At 37.8% G+C, this 17,847-nt stretch overlaps 2 protein-coding genes across 5 annotated transcripts in view; both read right to left on the reverse strand.

Annotated features, from left to right (window-relative positions):
* fam172a (family with sequence similarity 172 member A) overlaps window positions 1-8,963 on the reverse strand; it is a 146,155-nt gene extending 137,192 nt beyond the window's left edge. Inside the window, exons 1-4 of one of the 4 annotated variants that reach the window (XM_036213588.1) lie at window positions 8,846-8,963; window positions 8,136-8,276; window positions 7,304-7,405; window positions 2,725-2,825 (exon numbers count right to left, since the gene is read on the reverse strand). In XM_036213588.1, coding sequence (XP_036069481.1) covers window positions 2,725-2,825; window positions 7,304-7,405; window positions 8,136-8,241 — 309 coding nt within the window. In that variant the 5' untranslated portion in view covers window positions 8,242-8,276; window positions 8,846-8,963. Of the gene's footprint in view, window positions 1-2,724; window positions 2,826-7,303; window positions 7,406-8,135; window positions 8,435-8,821 lie in introns of those variants that run through there. The other 3 variants (XM_024275667.2, XM_036213587.1, XM_024275668.2) reach the window with 3 other exon arrangements.
* Window positions 8,964-10,535: 1,572 nt separating this feature from the next.
* Window positions 10,536-17,847, reverse strand: part of kiaa0825 (KIAA0825 ortholog) — a 131,274-nt gene continuing 123,962 nt past the window's right edge. The window contains exon 23 of the mRNA XM_024276128.2: window positions 10,536-12,808. Within this exon, the coding sequence (XP_024131896.1) occupies window positions 12,625-12,808 (184 nt within the window). The 3' untranslated portion in view covers window positions 10,536-12,624. The remainder of the gene's footprint in view (window positions 12,809-17,847) is intronic.

Consider the following 17,847-nt stretch of genomic DNA (forward strand, 5'->3'; position numbering starts at 1 on the left):
ATTTCTAGTTTTCCATACATCCTTAAATTCTCTCGTTTCATTTTGCCATGTTTCCTTTGGGATGACATTTACTACATAATATTGCTCTGTCCTTAACACAGACTGGAAACCTGCCTACAGCAGCCAGGACAGGCTCTGGTGACCCCATAACCCCAAAAGGGATACAATGAGTTAAGATGGAACTGTAATGTAGTGGAATGAGCCAAGCTGACCACATCAGGTAGTGTAGTCTAATAATTCACCAAACATTTTTTAGATATCCTTGCAGTGCTTTCTGCCATTCCATCATGTTCAAGATCTGGCTGTAAGAAATAGCTGGTTTGGGGGTAAAGTGTGTTCATTTTATTTATTTATTTATTTTTATCTATCATCAGAGTCGTTAACAAGCCTGAATAAAAAGATGATCTGTGAAATGTGTAAGTTAACCCTTGTGCTATCTTATGGAGTCCAGATGAAGTGGACGTAGGTGGACAGGATTTTATATCTGCTACGGACACCAATGAAAATCAAAAATTATTGGCCCCACTCCTAACATCAACATACCTAGGGTAGTACAAGTTAAATAACCTCTGGGTTGCTTTTCCAAAAAGCTATGGTTTCTAGTTTAAGAAAAAACAATCCTTGTCTTAGATCCAGGACTACAGGACTACTACCGTTCTTCTAAATGTACTTCGCTAGACAAAGATACACAGCCCCCCTCCACCACCAAAACCAGGGTTCAAACCACACTTTTCTTTGTAAAAAAGTTGCACAGAATCAAAATAAATCAATCAGAAATTCTGGTCAACAACTGTAACATTTAAGCATAAATCATAATAACATTGACATCATCTGACACTGTAACGTCACTCAGATGTAACGCTGTTCCATCAGCCAGCACCTGTTCCAGCTCCCTCTCAGCATCGTGACAACCTCTGGTGTTGAATCAGAGACGGAACGAAATATGACGCCGATGCAGACTAGGCTGTCTCATGCAGCACAGCAACACACAATGAAGACACCTTAAAGGCTCAATAAAACTGCTAAATGAAAGCGGTTTATGTCTCCTTTGACTACATTTCTGTGCAAGAAGACAAAGGTGAGTTCCACCTCTTAAAGGTAAGCCTATTAAAAAGACAGCCAGTAAATTATACCGTGGAAAGTAAACCAATCAAGACACCAAGGATCAAACCATTTGTTTAAGACAGGGGGAGACATGGCAGGGGCAAACAGCACTGGTTTTTAATAAGTGGAAAGGTTTTCTAATGTAAAAAAATATAGATTTAACACTAAAACAATTTTAAACACATGATTTGGCATCTTAAAATGAGAAAATTTAATATACAGTGTAAATATATAAGCAAAATACTGTTTTTCTCCTGCTGGTTTTCCCAAAATCCTGCCTTATCTGCTGCTGATTACCTGGATCAGGTGTGTTTAGCCAATAAGGAGCTCCAGTGGCAGGTTGGTTGGAAAACATGTAGAAAACTAGCCTTTGAGGCCTAGAGTTTGACACCCTTGGTCTAGGGCAGGGGTGGGGAACCCTGGTCCTAGAGAGCCACCTTTCTGCATGTTTTCCAATATACCCTACTCTTCTTATTGGTCGGACACACCTGAACCAGGTAATCAATCATGAGTATGGACTCATACAATTACCTGGTTCAGGTGTGTCAAGCCAATAAGAACATGCCAGAGCAGGGTAAATTGGAAAACATGCAAGAAGGTGGGTCTCGAGGACCAGGGTTCCCTACCCCTGGTCTAGGGTGTACCCTACTTTCACCAAAAAGTAACCGCAAAAGGTTCCAACACCCCCATGACCTCGAAAGAGATGCAGCAGGTTAAGAAGGAAGATGGATGACATCCAAAATGCTGCGCTGTAACTGCCATTTCACCCTAGAAATTACAATTTTAGTAGCATACCAACATCAAGTCAGGTGGCATTTTTAGAGTGCAAAGTCCACAAAATAATATAAATTGGAGATAAGCGAATCTAAACCAGAATTTGAATGAGTAATAAAATGTTTTACTGAAATCAAGCAGCAAAGACAAATGAAAAACAAAGTTGCTAAAAAGTGGTCCTACTGCAAAGTTGACACATAATTTTAAATCAAATGTTGAAATGTTTATTCTTTCCTATTGAGCAACAGAAAGTTGCAGTAGTGCACATATGATCATGACAATAAAATTATATTTTAGAGATGTTTCTTATCTGATAAAGTTAGCATCAATAACTAACTTTGATTGCCTAAAAGTGAGGTTTCAGTTTCTGTGAGGTGATACTGTTCATTCACAACAAACATTTAGCTTTTTTAAACATCTACTTAGTTACCATCAAACTCAATTATTCTACATAGTGCACAAAAAAGGTTTGATAGAAATTGACTGTCATCAGCATAGAAGTAATCAATTATTCCTCCAATAATGCAATTGAAAGTGTTAATACAAGATAAATGTAATTCCTTATTAAAACAGAGTTTCTAAATTAAGAAATTATTGCATTTGTTTTCTAATTTCTCTTTAGAGTCCACACAGCCTGGTTTTTGACCAAACTAATGCCAACAAATAATAATAACTTGCTAAAAAACAAACACTACAAGAACATACAGCAACAGTTTTTAGTTTTTTTTTTTTTCAAATATATGTAGTGAATAAAAAAAATGAAACAAACCCTTTAATAATGTCTTTTTAATATAATTAGAGAAGTGTTAAAAAAAAAACTAAAAAAAAAAAAAGCATGCCTGTTACCTCTCCAAGAGCTTCATAGCGTTTCTGGTTCCAGCGGTGAAGATCTTCTCTGGCATTGAATACAAAGCGCTCACCAGTATTTATGTGCCTGAGCTGGCCATCTGTTGATGACAGAAAAAAATCATTACTGTCGACATATTTCCTCGTGTGGTCCTGAATACGTATGTATCTAATAGATACAACACATTTTAGAATGATTCGTGTTAATTCTCATTTTTTAAATGTATATATTTTTCTAACACCTAACAAGTTGAGCACCAGTAAATGGATCATTAAAACCTAACTTCAACCACCTTCTGACCGAGCCAAAAATGGACAGCTGGTTGTTTACTTCAAACGGTCTCTCTGTTTTCTTGAAAGCCTCTTTCCTTCTTTTGCCACCACTTGCCCTTCACATTGGAATCGAGTCACATTTCTTCTCAGGCCTTGTTTCTTAAATAAAAAGAAAATCTCCAAGAGCCAACTATTAAAGCAGCTCACAATGTCTTCTGTATTCAAGTGTGGGGACAGAAAAGTAGGACGTGAAGTTCTGATTTACCTATCTATCTTCTTAACCTGCTGCATCCCTTTTGGGATCATGGGATTGCCTATCCCAGCAACTGTTGGGCGAAGGTAGGGTACACCCTGGACAGGTTGCAGGGCCTCATCTTAACCACACACACACAGATCGAACAACTACCACCAGAATGACGAAGGCTGAGGCCAGTTTCACTATGCCTAACCTGGTGCGTCACACCACAATGATCACAGAAGGAACTCTTTATAAGTTTATGTTGTAACTTAAGAAACCCAGATTCACATTATTCCGAATTTATCTCTTTTAAACAGTAATCATAGAGAAAAACTCTCTCAAGATACTACTTTTGTAAAGAATTACCCTTTTGTGGCAATGGAACCACTACCTAAGCAATGAGGCCATCCATCCTGCAGTTGACACTGCAACACAATAAAATACTAAACAGTGTTAAATTTAATTTTGACCTTTATGACTGCAAAAATGCGCACAACCTAAGCCACAAAAAGTGCACATACTTAACCCAAACTGCCTGAGGGCTCTCATACTTTCTCAATTACTTCATAATTTGAGGGAAGAAACCCATCTTATATATAAATAAATATATCTTTGTGAAACAAGAGAATGCTTGAGCACCTTTTTTCCTTCATAACCTTCTAAATTGCCACCATTTCACTCCTCTATCAATGTGATAAATGTTACAACACTTGCTCACCCTGTAGAACAGCATTCGCTTTTATGGGTAGTTGTTAGACAGCATGTGCCTCTGTATCTTGGTTTAGTACTGTGACGCGTTTAAAAATACAAATCTCCCAGAGAACTAGAGCAGAATATAGGTAGGAACTATTATATAAAACGGAAAGCTCGCACAAAGTTTGTTAAAGGAAATAAATGATGCATTTAAGTAACTTCATACCGCACACTGTGAGAGCAATAGAAAAGCCACGGTACAATCCAACTGTATGAAAAGTGTGTGTGCAGGGAACGGGGGTAAAATATATATGTGGCATACGTATGTGTATTTTAGGTGATTAGCTCCACTCTCCCCCAACACCTCCTCCTAGAGGAATAAGATTTTCTCAACTTTTCTCCTCTTTTTCTGTCATAATTAGCATTCTGTTCTCAATTTGCCCGCTTAATTAGGTGTACATAACCTTGGATCTCCAATAATGGAAAACCGGAGGGCTTGCGAGATGAAGCCATCATCTACAGTGATTAAGATACCTGCAGAAGTATTGTACACAACCTCTTCTGTATTCACATCATTACATGGTCAAATTAACAGTTTTGTTCCACTTGTCTTGGGCTGGGGTAGCATGCGTGGCAGCTATAGAAATGCCTTCAAGCCAGAGGGACAATTAGCTGATGCACAAGAGACATCGCTCAAGGGCCTCAGTGGCTTTAATGAAAATCCTCCACATCAAAAACAACTATTAGACATTTTTGACAAGACATGCAGACAGGAGGTAATGTGAATACGTTCCTTTTGTAGGGGCTGGACATCTTGAGGAGGATATGGGGCAGAAATAGAGAAATACAGCAAAAGGGGAAAAAAAAAAGGAAACAGAAACATCAGGGAGGGGAGATGGGGAGTATGTATCTGTTCTCGCCTCAATGGTAGACTGAGCTGGGACTTGAGGTTAGGGTAGAGTGGTCGGTGGGCGCTGGCTAAGAATCCACGTCTCTGTTCTTAGGCACAGTGAAGTTATGCAAATGCTCCGTCAGGGAGAGGGCAAGGCTGGGTAGGTTACTGACGGGCCGTAGAGTACACAACATGTCTCCCACTCAGCCAGCCAGACACTGACAGAGAGCAGAAGGGATAAGAGACACAGGGGAAGAGACTACAGGGGAATACTAAGATCTTAAATCCCAACTCTGCCTTTTTCTCTCCACCTGGTTTGATTAAAGCTAGCTGTGAGAAACCTTCAGAGACTTTTAGATTATTTTAACACCCACAAATCTGGATTAAGCTCTACTTCTTGCCATCTTTACAGACTAAATCCCAGTGTACACCATGGAATTTCCCAATTACAGTAAACAACAGTAAATAATCCTGATTATATTTTGCTTGTGGCTCCATAAAGTCTGCATGGCAGAGTGGCAGTGAGCTCTGATGGGTCGCATTAACAGAATCCTGCTGAGACCATTTTTGTTGGAGTTTGTAGGTTCTCTGTAAGCGTGCTGGTGTTTTCTCTTGGTATTTCAAAAAAAATGTCTGATTGATCAATTGCAGAATCTCAAGTGTTCTACAGAGTGAGTGTGAAAATGTGTGGTTTTATGTCTATGTGTGTGTGGCCTTTAGGAGCTGTCCAAGCTGTACCCTTCTTTTGAGTGCAGACATCTGTTACAGCCTACAACAAAACACAACCCCATCAAGGACAAAGTGGGTACAAAATTGGACAAATGGCTCAGTGAGGGTGGTCCCTACATCACACTGTGAGAAAGCCTGCTGGAAAAATCTGAGAAATGTTTTCAGAGACTAGCTTAGAAAGCGACTGCTGCTATGACTTTACTTGTGTGAGACTCCACGACCAGCATCCTGACACTTTCTCAGAAACCCTGCCTGATTACTGCACCTGGATCAGGTGTATTTTGCTATTAAGAATTTACAATGGCAGGTTTGTTGGAAAACATATTAGACACTGGCCCTCAAGGTCTGGCGTTTGGCACCTATAAACCATTTTAAAAATGGACTTTAATGTACCAGCAAGAAAATTTGGATTCATAAAACACTAAACTGATCACAAAGTAACATACAAATTTAAAAAAAAAAAAAAAAAACAATCCACTTTTACACTCTTTTCTTCTCACATTGGGTCTTGATGGTTGGTTGGAGCTGAACCCAACCGTTAAAGCAAAGTCAGCAGCGAATCACCAAAAATTCCTACACACACACTCACAAATAACTTTTTGGATAAAACAAAAATTTGATCAAAAACTGAACAGACAACAATCCAAGCTTAACTTCTTTCTTTCAACTTTACTATAGTTTCATGAAGCCTCTGCAAAAACTTATTATTTCTCATTTAGTAAAATACTGTAAGTTGCAAAACACAACTAAATAATCCAATAAATTCTCACATTGACGCTTGGTCAAGGACCCCTCTACGTAACTTTTTTAATGTTTTTGGTGTCTCCAACTCATTGTTTTTTTTGTTTAAGACCTTTGATTTTATGACAGCCAGGACATCAAATCGACAAGTTGGGGACACCTAAAACGTCAAAAAGTGACATGGAAGGGTCCTTAGCTAAACATCAATATGTGATAATAATGTTGAATAATCATATGCTTCTGGTTTATATTATATACAAGCAGAACATTGTGAGGCTATCAATATAGATCTTATTTGCCGGTAATTTACATATTGGTGTTAATTCTTATGAATACACAAACTATTGTCCCATGAATCTAGCACATACAAAACTAAGAAAACTTCTTCAAAAAAAGAAGGGTTGTTTGGTAAATTAAAACAGAGCAGCAACTGTGTTTTTGGAAAGAGGCTTTACAACAAACATATAACATTATCCGTACCTATGGTGCTGATCACCAGACTGATATCTGAAGGTGGTCAAAATAATTGAATCTTACAAAATAAATTGGTTTTACACATATTTCAACAGCTTTTTGCTAAATACCATTGCTGTTATGAAGCATCAACTTTAGGTAAACTTTAGCCTAACTATAAAAAAAAGGCTGAAAGTTCTAGAGAAGTTTTTTTGTCACTTTTCAAAATTTTGCTCAATCTGCTGGGTCCCTTAAATAGTTTGTAGACCTCTTTAGGCTTTCCACATAGCCAATTTAGTATTTATAAAAAGACTATGCAATACGAAAAAATTTCAAAGTAATTTAAAGTAAGGTTAAGGATATCCCCCACATATAGTCTGTTGTAGTTAATCACAAGATGTCTCGCTTTAGTCCATTATTGTGCAAGAAATCAATAAATCCCTGCCATGCAAACTGACCGTTGGATTTTATGGGATTTGTGTTTGTTGTTTTCTGTTCAACATGGAAAGATGACAGAGCGTGTATAGTTGAGGCTTTAAACATGAAAAGCTTCCACTTACTTTCATCAAACGCATATTCAAACTCCTCCAGTGTTTTGGGGAAAGTAAAAGGAGGTTCATCTTTCTTCATTAGTTCATCCAAGTCGATTCTTGACAGCAAGTCTGTGAACAAAAAACAAAATTTTCCTATTGTAAAAAAAAAAGGAATAAAATATAACACATATCTGCAAAACGTTTAGAAATAAAGGAGCCAAACTAATATTTTTAAATACTTATTTTGATCTACTGTAAAAGTGTTCCCAGTAGTATCTTAATTATGATTATTTCATTTTTAGGCACAGTTACAAAATTATTTTCTAGGGCATGGTTTCTGCAGGGTGGCAGTAATTTATCTGATTGATTAGACTTCACATCATTGCAGTGTTTACATTCTCTTCGCTAGCTTACAGCCTCTTACAACCCCAACCTGGCATTACTGGTGCAGCAAAAGTGACAATCGGTATTTGAACTATCCAGTTGTACAGGTCTGAGCCAGATGCCAGCTCAGATGTGGAAAACGAAAGCATTAATGGATGGCCCGCTGATTGCTGTTTGTACAAAACGACTATAAGCTTTTTTGAACTGCATTTTTTTTCTATTTGCTCCTGATCCACAATGATTCAAAAAATTCTAAGAAATTCAATTTGAATCCTATATATGTGTATTATGTGGAAAATGCTACAAGAATATGTTAAAAACACATTTTATTAGGGTGGGTCTTTAAAGATTAGATATAAATTCTCACTGATCGTTCTTAATATTATTATTGTCAGTGTAAATCTATTTGGGATGTTCTCCTAAATTCAAGACAGTCATTAAAAGCAAATACACTCAATAAAAATACTTAAATCACCTTTGAGAGCAGTGGTTTTCTCTTTGTCTTCCTGGCCAGAAACTTGGGCCATGGTGGTCCAAAGTATGTACAGAGTTATTGTGGAAGCACAAAGATGACAGAGCATGGGTCCTTCCCTCCCACGGGTGGTTATGAAGAATCCTGTCACGGGACACATTCCAATTGGTGAGAGAAAGGAAAGCAGCACAACTAAGTTGTCAATAAAGTTTTTTTTTTCCTATATCATGTCAGCGTGCACTCAAAACACAAAGACGCGAGGGAGGTCAAAACTTAAACCGAAAACAGCTCCACTTTATTGTCCCGTCTGTGTTTCACAACTTTTCAAGGACATGTGAACGTACCAGTTAACACAGCTGAGTCTAACGAGATAGACAAAAGTTAGTTAGTTGGTTAGTGCGTCAAACAGTCTGCTGGTGTAAACCCGAAACCACAGTGGACCTTTTTGGAGGGAAAAACAACACGTTTTTCACGTTACCAACAACCTCAAAGCGACTCGTGTTCTTCACCATAAATAACATTCACCTAATTACACACCCGCTCAAAATAACCCCGGTAAAAATAGTATTTGGTCTACATGGAGCTGTTGTTGTTAAGTGGGAAAACCGTCTTTTTATTGTCATTTTTTTCAATAAATTATATACAATTCAACAGAAGTGATCAGCTTTTAACAGCAGAAACATGCATACTTTGCTTATCGTCGACTCACGCACCATATGTGTTTTGCGACAGTCCTGTTGCTGCAGCTTCCTTAAAATTTCTAAACAGGAAGAACTCTGACCAGAGCTGCACACAGCGAGTGAAGCTTCCGGGTTACCGGGGCAACGGACTGGAAGAGAAATTTAAAGGAACAGTACCGACTTTTGGCATTCTCCTCGAACTGCTTAGGAACTAAAGTTAAATCTATATTTTATCCTTTAAGTCAGTTATTATTGAGATAACATTATAAGAATGGTCAGGATGACCGACATGTGTCGTAATAATGGTTTAAACCCCCTATAGAATGGCTTTAGATTCACAAAATTCCATTATGGTTCCATAAATAGAAATAAAGGTGTGCTCAAACACTATATTGTGCTGTTTATGAAATAAAAACATTAAAATGTGATAAATTATCGTAATATTGTAAATGCCCACATAAGCTGAAGAGGGACAAATAAATGAAAATACTGACCATTTGACTGATCACCATATGTTATTGGTAGTAAATGTTGTTTGCCAATGCAAATACATCTGTGTTTTTAAAGCAAAAGGAACAGCATCTTGTCATGTTTACTAAATTGTACTTCTTTACCGTGGTCTATTCTCCTAATATTCAAATCAAAATATTACAAATGCCCCTTTTCCATCTGATGTGAGACAACACCTTTAAAATGACAAAATACATCTATAAAACTGTTAACAAAGGCTATAAGATGGCCTTTTGAACAATAAATAAGCTATCTGGAGAGCTTTCTTTATTTGTCCGCTAAAGATGCTGATAGAAAAGCCTTTAGTGGACCTTACCCACTAATAATTGTCTGCAAAACATTAGATGAAAGATAATAAAATAAAATAAAATAAATAAAAGTTTAATACAAAATAAAAATCTATATTACATTAGCATGTTTGATTAAAAGAAAAAAAAAAGTCCCTGAATCAACATTTTATACTCCTGTAGTTTATATCAACTTCTGGCTTTGTGATATCAAAATTATTATCAAAAACATCAACTTACAGGAAGTGACATTCTACACTGACAAGCATATTGCTGGAAGTTATCTTGAATAAAAAGTTGATAAACCATAATAATAAAAAAAAAAAATCAATTGAAAAAATGACAACTAGGCCTTTACATACATACAAAATGCAAAATCCTTTCAGATTTGACTTTAAGACGGATTTTTAAAAGTGGCCCACACTATAGCTTTAGTACATTACCGGTAATTACATCATCAGTAAACAAAATTTGTTGAAGAACTTAGACATTCCCATTTTTTTTTACTTTTTAGAAAAGTAAATTATTCTTTGGTGTAGCTTTCTGATACCTGTAGGTTCATATTTTAATGTTTAGGCTGAAGCTGTAGCCTGGACTCTGGGAAAGCGACCTGTATCCAGGGATTTTTCCATTTCCGTTGACTAGAAATGTTCGATGTCCGTCCATCACCTAGAGAGAACCTTAAGACCCCATAAAAAAGGCACCTACCCCCTAAAAGACTGGTGCTTCTCAGTGTTCCTGATATCTGCATTCTCAGGATGAATCAAAAATAAAGATTCCGTTTTTAATATTCATATTAGGATACAAATACCGCCATTTAACAGTTCTGTAAATGTTTTATAAATAGTTTCAATGATTACAAATCAAGTGCATATAATGTATTTTTATTCAACAACAAATAAGTATACAAAGTGAATGAATGCATGAATTGAAGAAAATATCTCATTTATTATTTAGATATGAAAAAAACATCAACAAAGGATCTTCAAAATCAAAGAAAAACATGTAGAAAAGTATAACTTGTTTTATTAACTGTTACAAAGTTTGCATCTGTATGAGTGTCTGAGTATTTCATAAATAAAATGACAAACCATTCATGAAAAAGGATTTAAAATATTGCTGTTAAAAAAAAAACAACAACTGTCAAGACTCAGTTTTCATCACCTTGCCAATCACATTCGGAACGACTGGAGAGCAGTTTTTAGATAAAATATCAAGAGTTTTGGCTGGCTTTCACTGAACTAGAATGCAGTTACTGGAGTAATAAAAAAGTTGAATAAAAGTGTCTTGAAATCAGCTCAATTGCTTTTTTTTTTTAGCAAACAAGATGTCTGCAAACTGTAGTGAATTTGAAATAGACAAAGTATGGCAGAAAGGTTTTAAATGCTTCGAATATTTCTGAATTTTTTATTATATTTTTACTGTTTCAGATGTTCATTACATTTTTCTTGATGATTACTTATTGAAAAAAAAATTCAAGAAAGGATGTTATTTATGTTTCAGTTATGTTTTCCTTCACACGGGAATTGAAAGCAACAAACCAACCCGGTTTCATCTCCAGGTATTGCACCAACCGAAGCGTCAGCAGCAAAACTGGAAAATAGTTTCCCTGTGAAATATGCGAATGATGCCCTTACAAAGCTTCAACTGCTAAATGATTATGTAGCCTGACAATCCGCTACTGAAAGTCTCTAATAGAATATGCTTTCTTGTTGAATCACTAAGCTTTACTGACAGTTGTCTTCTTAGCCTATCACCTGCATACATTAGGAGCACAAATGGATGTGTAATGCTTACTATAAGAGGTAGAGAGGAATAGTAAAAGGGATCAAGCTCTTTCTTTGTAGGACCCAGTTATCATAAAAGCACAGTTTGGGGAGCCAAATACTTTGTTTATGCAATTGCACAGTTAAATGGTTGCATTGTTGCATTTGATACAGTAAGAAGACTAATACTGCTTTGTTGCTATTTCACTGTTTTACCAATGACAAAAGCAGAATTCACTTGCCGTCTTTTGTCTTCGTTAAGTAGTTTGGTGATTTTAATCTTTCTACATTTGCATTGAAAATCTAGTTAAGCAGAAAAACATTTTCTCTTCTTTCTTTTATCTCTTAAAGGATTTGCGTTGTTTAGCAGATTTTGTGAGCTGCATTCATGTGTAGGAACAAAGTAATGATTAAACTTGTTAAATCCATATTTATACTTAGGAGAAAGTAGGGGAAACACATAATGCAACATTAGTCCATAAAGATGTTTAGGGTTCTACATTTTTTGCATTTGCAGAGTATATGAAATGTCCAGGATGAGGTAGGAAGAAATTCAACTTTTTTCCTGTTTGGTTTTAAAATATTGCATTCTTAGTATTTCTTAAAAATAGTAAAAGTATAAACTCATTTATAAAAATGCTACAATTTTTTTTACACATTACTGCAGTTTGCAGAAAAATACTGACAGATATTTCGCAGTGAGGCAAATTTTTGAGACACATCACAACCAAAACGGATATCACTGTGCTTCCAAAATATGATGTTTGATGTTTTCTTTCAGTAACCAAGAGAGAGTATGCTGACATCAATATCTTTACCCTCACTGACTCAAAAAAAAAAAAAAAAGAAAACTTCAACTGCCTACAATGATCACACAGCTCCATCTTGTCCCAGGCAAACAAATCCAGGCTCCCCCATATCCCAGAACTGATTTCTGCAGATGTGTTTCAAAAAGATAAAACACATCTGATGCAGCATTGAACAGCACAGAGAGTTTGTCTGAGGTGTGTGCAAAAAGAAAAAGCCACCAGCTTTCACACATTTTTGTTTTTTTGTCCCCTCTCTTATGTCGCTATGCAGATACATATGCAAATTTCCAGCGCAGGGTACATGTGAAAACCAAATTACAACAGCAAACGTGCAAAAGCACACACACACAGGGACACATTGCTACCTTGAGAGTTCCAAGTGTGTACGGTATTAAAAGAAGACATTTACAACATGATAAAAATACCAACTGTGTGGACTGTTATTGGGCAGCGCTTTTATCGGGTGGATGTGTTTCCCCTTGGGTCTGCTTTGCTGGTGTCTCATCAAATCCAGGAGAGCCCTGTGGTCCCACGCTGCAGGAGCAAACAAGAAAGGTTTTCTGAAGTTCTTCTACCATCGCTTTCTCTTCGTCTTCCAGTTCTGCACCCTCCTGTAAATCCCACCTGGAGAGCATGGAGACACACATCGTGAGCTGTTTAAATTCCAACAAACATTTGACAGGGTTAAATGTGGAATTCAGCAATGAATTCTCCATTTGTCTCTTATTTGTTATTTTAGGTTAGTCTAGTAATGTCTATAATGTAGTAACAATACAGAAAAAGTTTATTACTGTTTTAACACATTGTTTCATCAAAGGATGGTTTTACCAATTTCAAAACTTGAGAAATAATTATTTAGTAACCCAAATTAAAGCAAACAGAAGGTGGAAATAATAAAATCACCATCTCATGTGGTCAAACATACGACTGGCAGGTAGAGGTGAAAGGTTTCAGTTCCTCACCTACCTGCAGTGGTTCTGCAAGTAGGTGGCAAATGGGAACAAATTCCCATTGATTCCCTGTTAAAAAGTTTGTCTTTCATTCTTTGAAGTGTTTTGCTTTTTAATGATTGATAGCTGGCTGGAAATAGGCAGAGTAAACTCCAGGCATTATGGATTGTTTACTTCAGGCTAGACAGGTACATTGACTATTTGCTCTGTCCATCCCGAAAACGTGCAGAGTATGATATTGAACCACACAGTAAAGTCAGAGTTATGTTGATTCCACCTTTGGGTCCACCCACCTGCCAGTCATTGAAACATGAAGCTAATAAGGCAAACATTTTAGTTCCAATTGAATTCCATCCATCTATCTATCCTCTTCCGCTCATCCTGGACCGGGTCATGGGGGAGGCATTCTGGGCAAATGTGCCCAGACTTCCCTATCCCCGGCCACTTCCTCCAGCTCCCCAGGGGGAACCCCGAGGCGTTCCCAGGCCAGCCGAGAGATGTAGTCTATCCAGCTTGTCCTGGGTCTTCCCCGGGGCCTCCGCCCAGTGGGACATGCCCGGAACGCCTCCTCAGGGAGGCGTTCAGGAGGCATTTGGGCCAGATGTCCGAGCCACTTCAACTGGCTCTTCTTGATACGGAGGAGCACCGGCTCTACTCCGAGCTCCCTCCGTGTGACCGAGCTTCTCACCCTATCGCAAAGGGAGTGCCCAGCCACCCTCCGAAGGAAACTCATTTCAGCCACTTATAGTCAGGAGCTCATTCTTTTGGTCAAGAGTCAGAGCTCACGACCGTAGGGGAGTACTGGAACAAAGATTGACCCGTAAATTGAAAACTTTGCTTTCTGGCAATTCCAATTTAAAAATAAAAAATAAAAAATTCACGCAATTATGAATAAAAAAGAAAAGTAAAAAACATCAAGATTAAGAAGAAATGTATCCCATTTGAAACCAGCTTCCAGTGGTCATTTGAGGAACTGCAACATTTTGTATTTTCAAATGAGCCCAAAATTTGAGGAAAAAAATGAGGAGGATTGTGAATTGTCCAGGGTATGCTCCATATTTGCCCAACAGGTGCTGGGATAGGCTCCAGCAACCTTGTTGGGATTGACTCAGTGGCCCCAGAGATGGATTAAGAAATCAGAAATGGGATGGATGGAAATGTGGGAGCTTTGGTAAATTAAGCTTCTAAAGAACTTCTAGAAAAAAAAATATAAGGTCTACAGAAAAGATAAACCAACATTCTTTTACTAGTCCTTCAATAATCAAGCCTCCACAGAACACACATAGTCATTTTGAATTAGAATGTCCATGTTTATATAAACCAGAGTCTATGAGAAACAACTTTTCACCGGCATAAACACCCGTCCTTACAGGTTTGCGAGTAAAAAAAAAACTATTTCTAACTTAAAAATGATTAAAAATGTGAACAGGAAAATTGAAAAGAAAATCTCTTTTTAAAGATTTTTCTATGACTTTCTTTCAGTATTATATCTTATCATGGCCTAACTGCTGTAGAACCATCACTGTTTGGAGGAGAAAATTTTATGGAAGAAATTGCTCTGCAATCATGTTGCCTCTCCATCTTGTCTAATCGCTTCTACAGTATGCCTGCACATCCCGTTTTCTAATTCTTCAAGCTACAGAGAAGATGGAGGGCTTCAAAATGAAGACATGAAGGTTAGTCTCGTTGTAATTCACTTTCAGTATTTCAATTGAATCCTTTGACAAGTGACTGTGGTCAATCAAATCCACACGGAAAGCCGAAGGCTGCCTTTGAGGTGCAGCATTACACTCCCCCCAAAGAATTAGATCTGTCTGACTGCAAATGATTGCATTTTCATTGCAATCTCTGTATCGCCTTTTATCTTGTCCTCCCTCCTCTTCCATTTCTCGCTATAGGCCAGCCTCAAACATATGCCATATAGTTGTGCTTTAATGGGATAAACCACCAAGTACATCACACGCGTGCAGTTGCTTTTGTGAAGTGTACCCCTCTTCCTGGCTTTGATAAAGTTCCAGCCGCTAGCATGTATTTGCACCACTTTTTTCAACCACTTTACCAGCAGTTTTCACACTTACACTTTATATAAATGTGTATTCTTCCTCCACATCCAACTTTGGTCACAGCTTTGCCCTTTGGGCTGAAACATTTTTGTGAAAGTCTCTTTTATTAAAGCATGAATAGTTTGGCCTGAAAAGACAGAGGATGAAGGGGGGAGTTGTGTATATATAAAGTGATATAAATTCAAAATCAGTTGAACCAAATCGCCATTATGACATACAAACAAACAATAGAAATGTCACACAATGTGCAAAACAAGAGCAGGGAGCGGGAGGGAGGGCGACTGGAGAGCTGGAAGAATGGCAGCCAATAAAGAAAGGAACGAGAGAGGAAGGAAGACAGGAAGGTACGCTAAAGGTTTTTCAATGTTTAATTTTCAAATAGGATTAAGCAGAATGACATTTAGCTGAAGGTTACAGGCTCAGCATTGTCTTAGCTGATATTGATATGCAGGAGGCGCCCTACTTGTCACTGCGACAAACACTGTTGATGAATGAGAAGCCTTTTCCTAGGAAGGTGTTAAGTGCAAATTTGAAATGAGACCAAGGTGGAGGTGGAGAAAGAAATAAAGAAAAGAGCGCACACATCCTCACACACAGATTGAATTACAACAACAGTTTCCATGTAAACTGTCACTAGATAATGTTGCCAAAAGTGTAAATTGTTTCTTAAAGTAAAGGTTGTATATACACTGGATGGTTGCTCGTGTGTTTAAAAGGAGCTCAGAAATGCTCCTTTTATGTGTATCTAATTTCAACAACTACAACACAACAATACCTCTTAGAAATGCATAAGTAGGCTAAAGTTGACAGTAACTTCACTGTATCCTCATTTCGGCAAGTTTTCCCCTGGAATTTACATCTTAATAAGAGGAGTCTTACCCTTTAATTCATATGGGCTCTGCTCATTTCTCATGAATTAATACTGGAGCTGCTGACTTGGCTCTTCTTCTGAATACAGAATAGGACACACATATTAAGACTCATATATTTACAGGATTGATGCCACGGGAGATTGTCTCTGAGTGAGATAAAAAGGCTGCCTCAGATCTATTTCATTGTGAACACCAGTATAAGCTGTCCTAATTGTTGGGCGATGCAGACCTGAATCAGACAGCATCCTTCACGCTCTCCAGCTGATAATGAGTAGTGATGATCAACATATTAAGAGCAGGGGCCTAGTGTGGGGATCGGGAGGCAATCAACTCAGTAAATCTCTCTTTAAACACCGCAAAAGAACTTTTAAAACTATGTCTTGGATGGAGTTTACAGGAAGATGTGAACTCTGAGAAATTGGTGACACAGAGTGAGAAGAAAAGGAGGGGGTGGAGCGGTAAAATAAAACAGGGAGAGGGACTAAGAATAGACTACGTGGGAGAAAGTGAGCAAGCAAAAAGACAGAGTGCCTGAAACATCATGACTGGCCATTGGTTTCTTCTGCAGCTGTCAGCAGGCTGAGTGGTTTCTCTCAGAGAGTTGGGTGTTTGTGCTGCACATGGTGCCCTGCCTGCTCTGCCACAGGGACTTTTGTTTGTTTAAAAGGCACGCCTGTCAAACAGAGAGCGCCGCCGACAGCCAGACACTCAGCTAAATGACTCTGACAGCAACCCTAATCAGAAGCTTTGCACATTGCCACCGGGCCTGGAGGATCCATCATAAACCAAGCCTAAATATTTAAAGCGCTAAACTTTTCAAAGGTCAGACCTTTCCATGCATGCCGGGGCAACATGTGTCAGAGGAAGAAAGGCACAAAATGAGAGCAAAAAATGAAAAAAAGGCACCATGTATGAGAACACTAATTAGATCTTCTTTTAGCTCTCCACCTTGGGAAGCGTGTATCTCAAAGTGAGTAACAATTTTCATTGGCTGGTTCTCAAAATCTTTCAAATCAGATGAAAAATATGCTTGAAAAAGCAAGGACTTTCAAAAGAACTTCAATTCAGTTCAATTTTATTTTTATAGCCCAATATCACAAATAAAATTTGACTCATCGGGCTTCAAGCTTTACTTATAAAAATACTCTTCTTATTGATTCACACGAAGAATTGCTCCAACTTGCAATTATGTTCGGGACAAAACAAGGCATTCAGATATGTCGTCTTAAGACTAAAGCTTGAAGCAAATTTCACCCATTTTGACTAACCTTACAGATCATGAAAAGACCAGGATGTCCGTTATAATTGCTTTAAGCTGAATCAAAAGCAGCAAACCCTTCACAAAAGGAGAAAAACTGTTGGCAACCAAGTGGTTCTGATTCTACCGCCATAGGTTGAACAATTCTGACCAGTTCCCAGTTCTGTGGTGTCACGCCACTTCCTTTCTGTTTGCCATTAGTGCTGGGCGATCCAAAATATTGATTGTATCGATTTCAACTTGGTATCGGATTAATTAATACCGGCCCACAGATGCCGATATTTCCACTCTTGTTTGAAACGTTTTTTGTATCAGAAAAGAGGACCCAGATGAGTCGCTGCCTCACCACTCTCGCCAGTCCAGTGAGATCTCAACAGCAGATCTCACAGTGCATGCATGCAGGTGTCCTGCATTCTTCACTCTATTGAAATGCTGAGTTGTTTTTGACAAGTTTTTATTGTTCTATTTAAAGGCTAACCCATTACCAATTATTTATTTTTCTACCTGTTTTTTTTTTTTT

This window comes from Oryzias melastigma, linkage group LG9, assembly GCF_002922805.2.
Source record: "Oryzias melastigma strain HK-1 linkage group LG9, ASM292280v2, whole genome shotgun sequence".
NCBI lineage: Eukaryota > Metazoa > Chordata > Actinopteri > Beloniformes > Adrianichthyidae > Oryzias > Oryzias melastigma.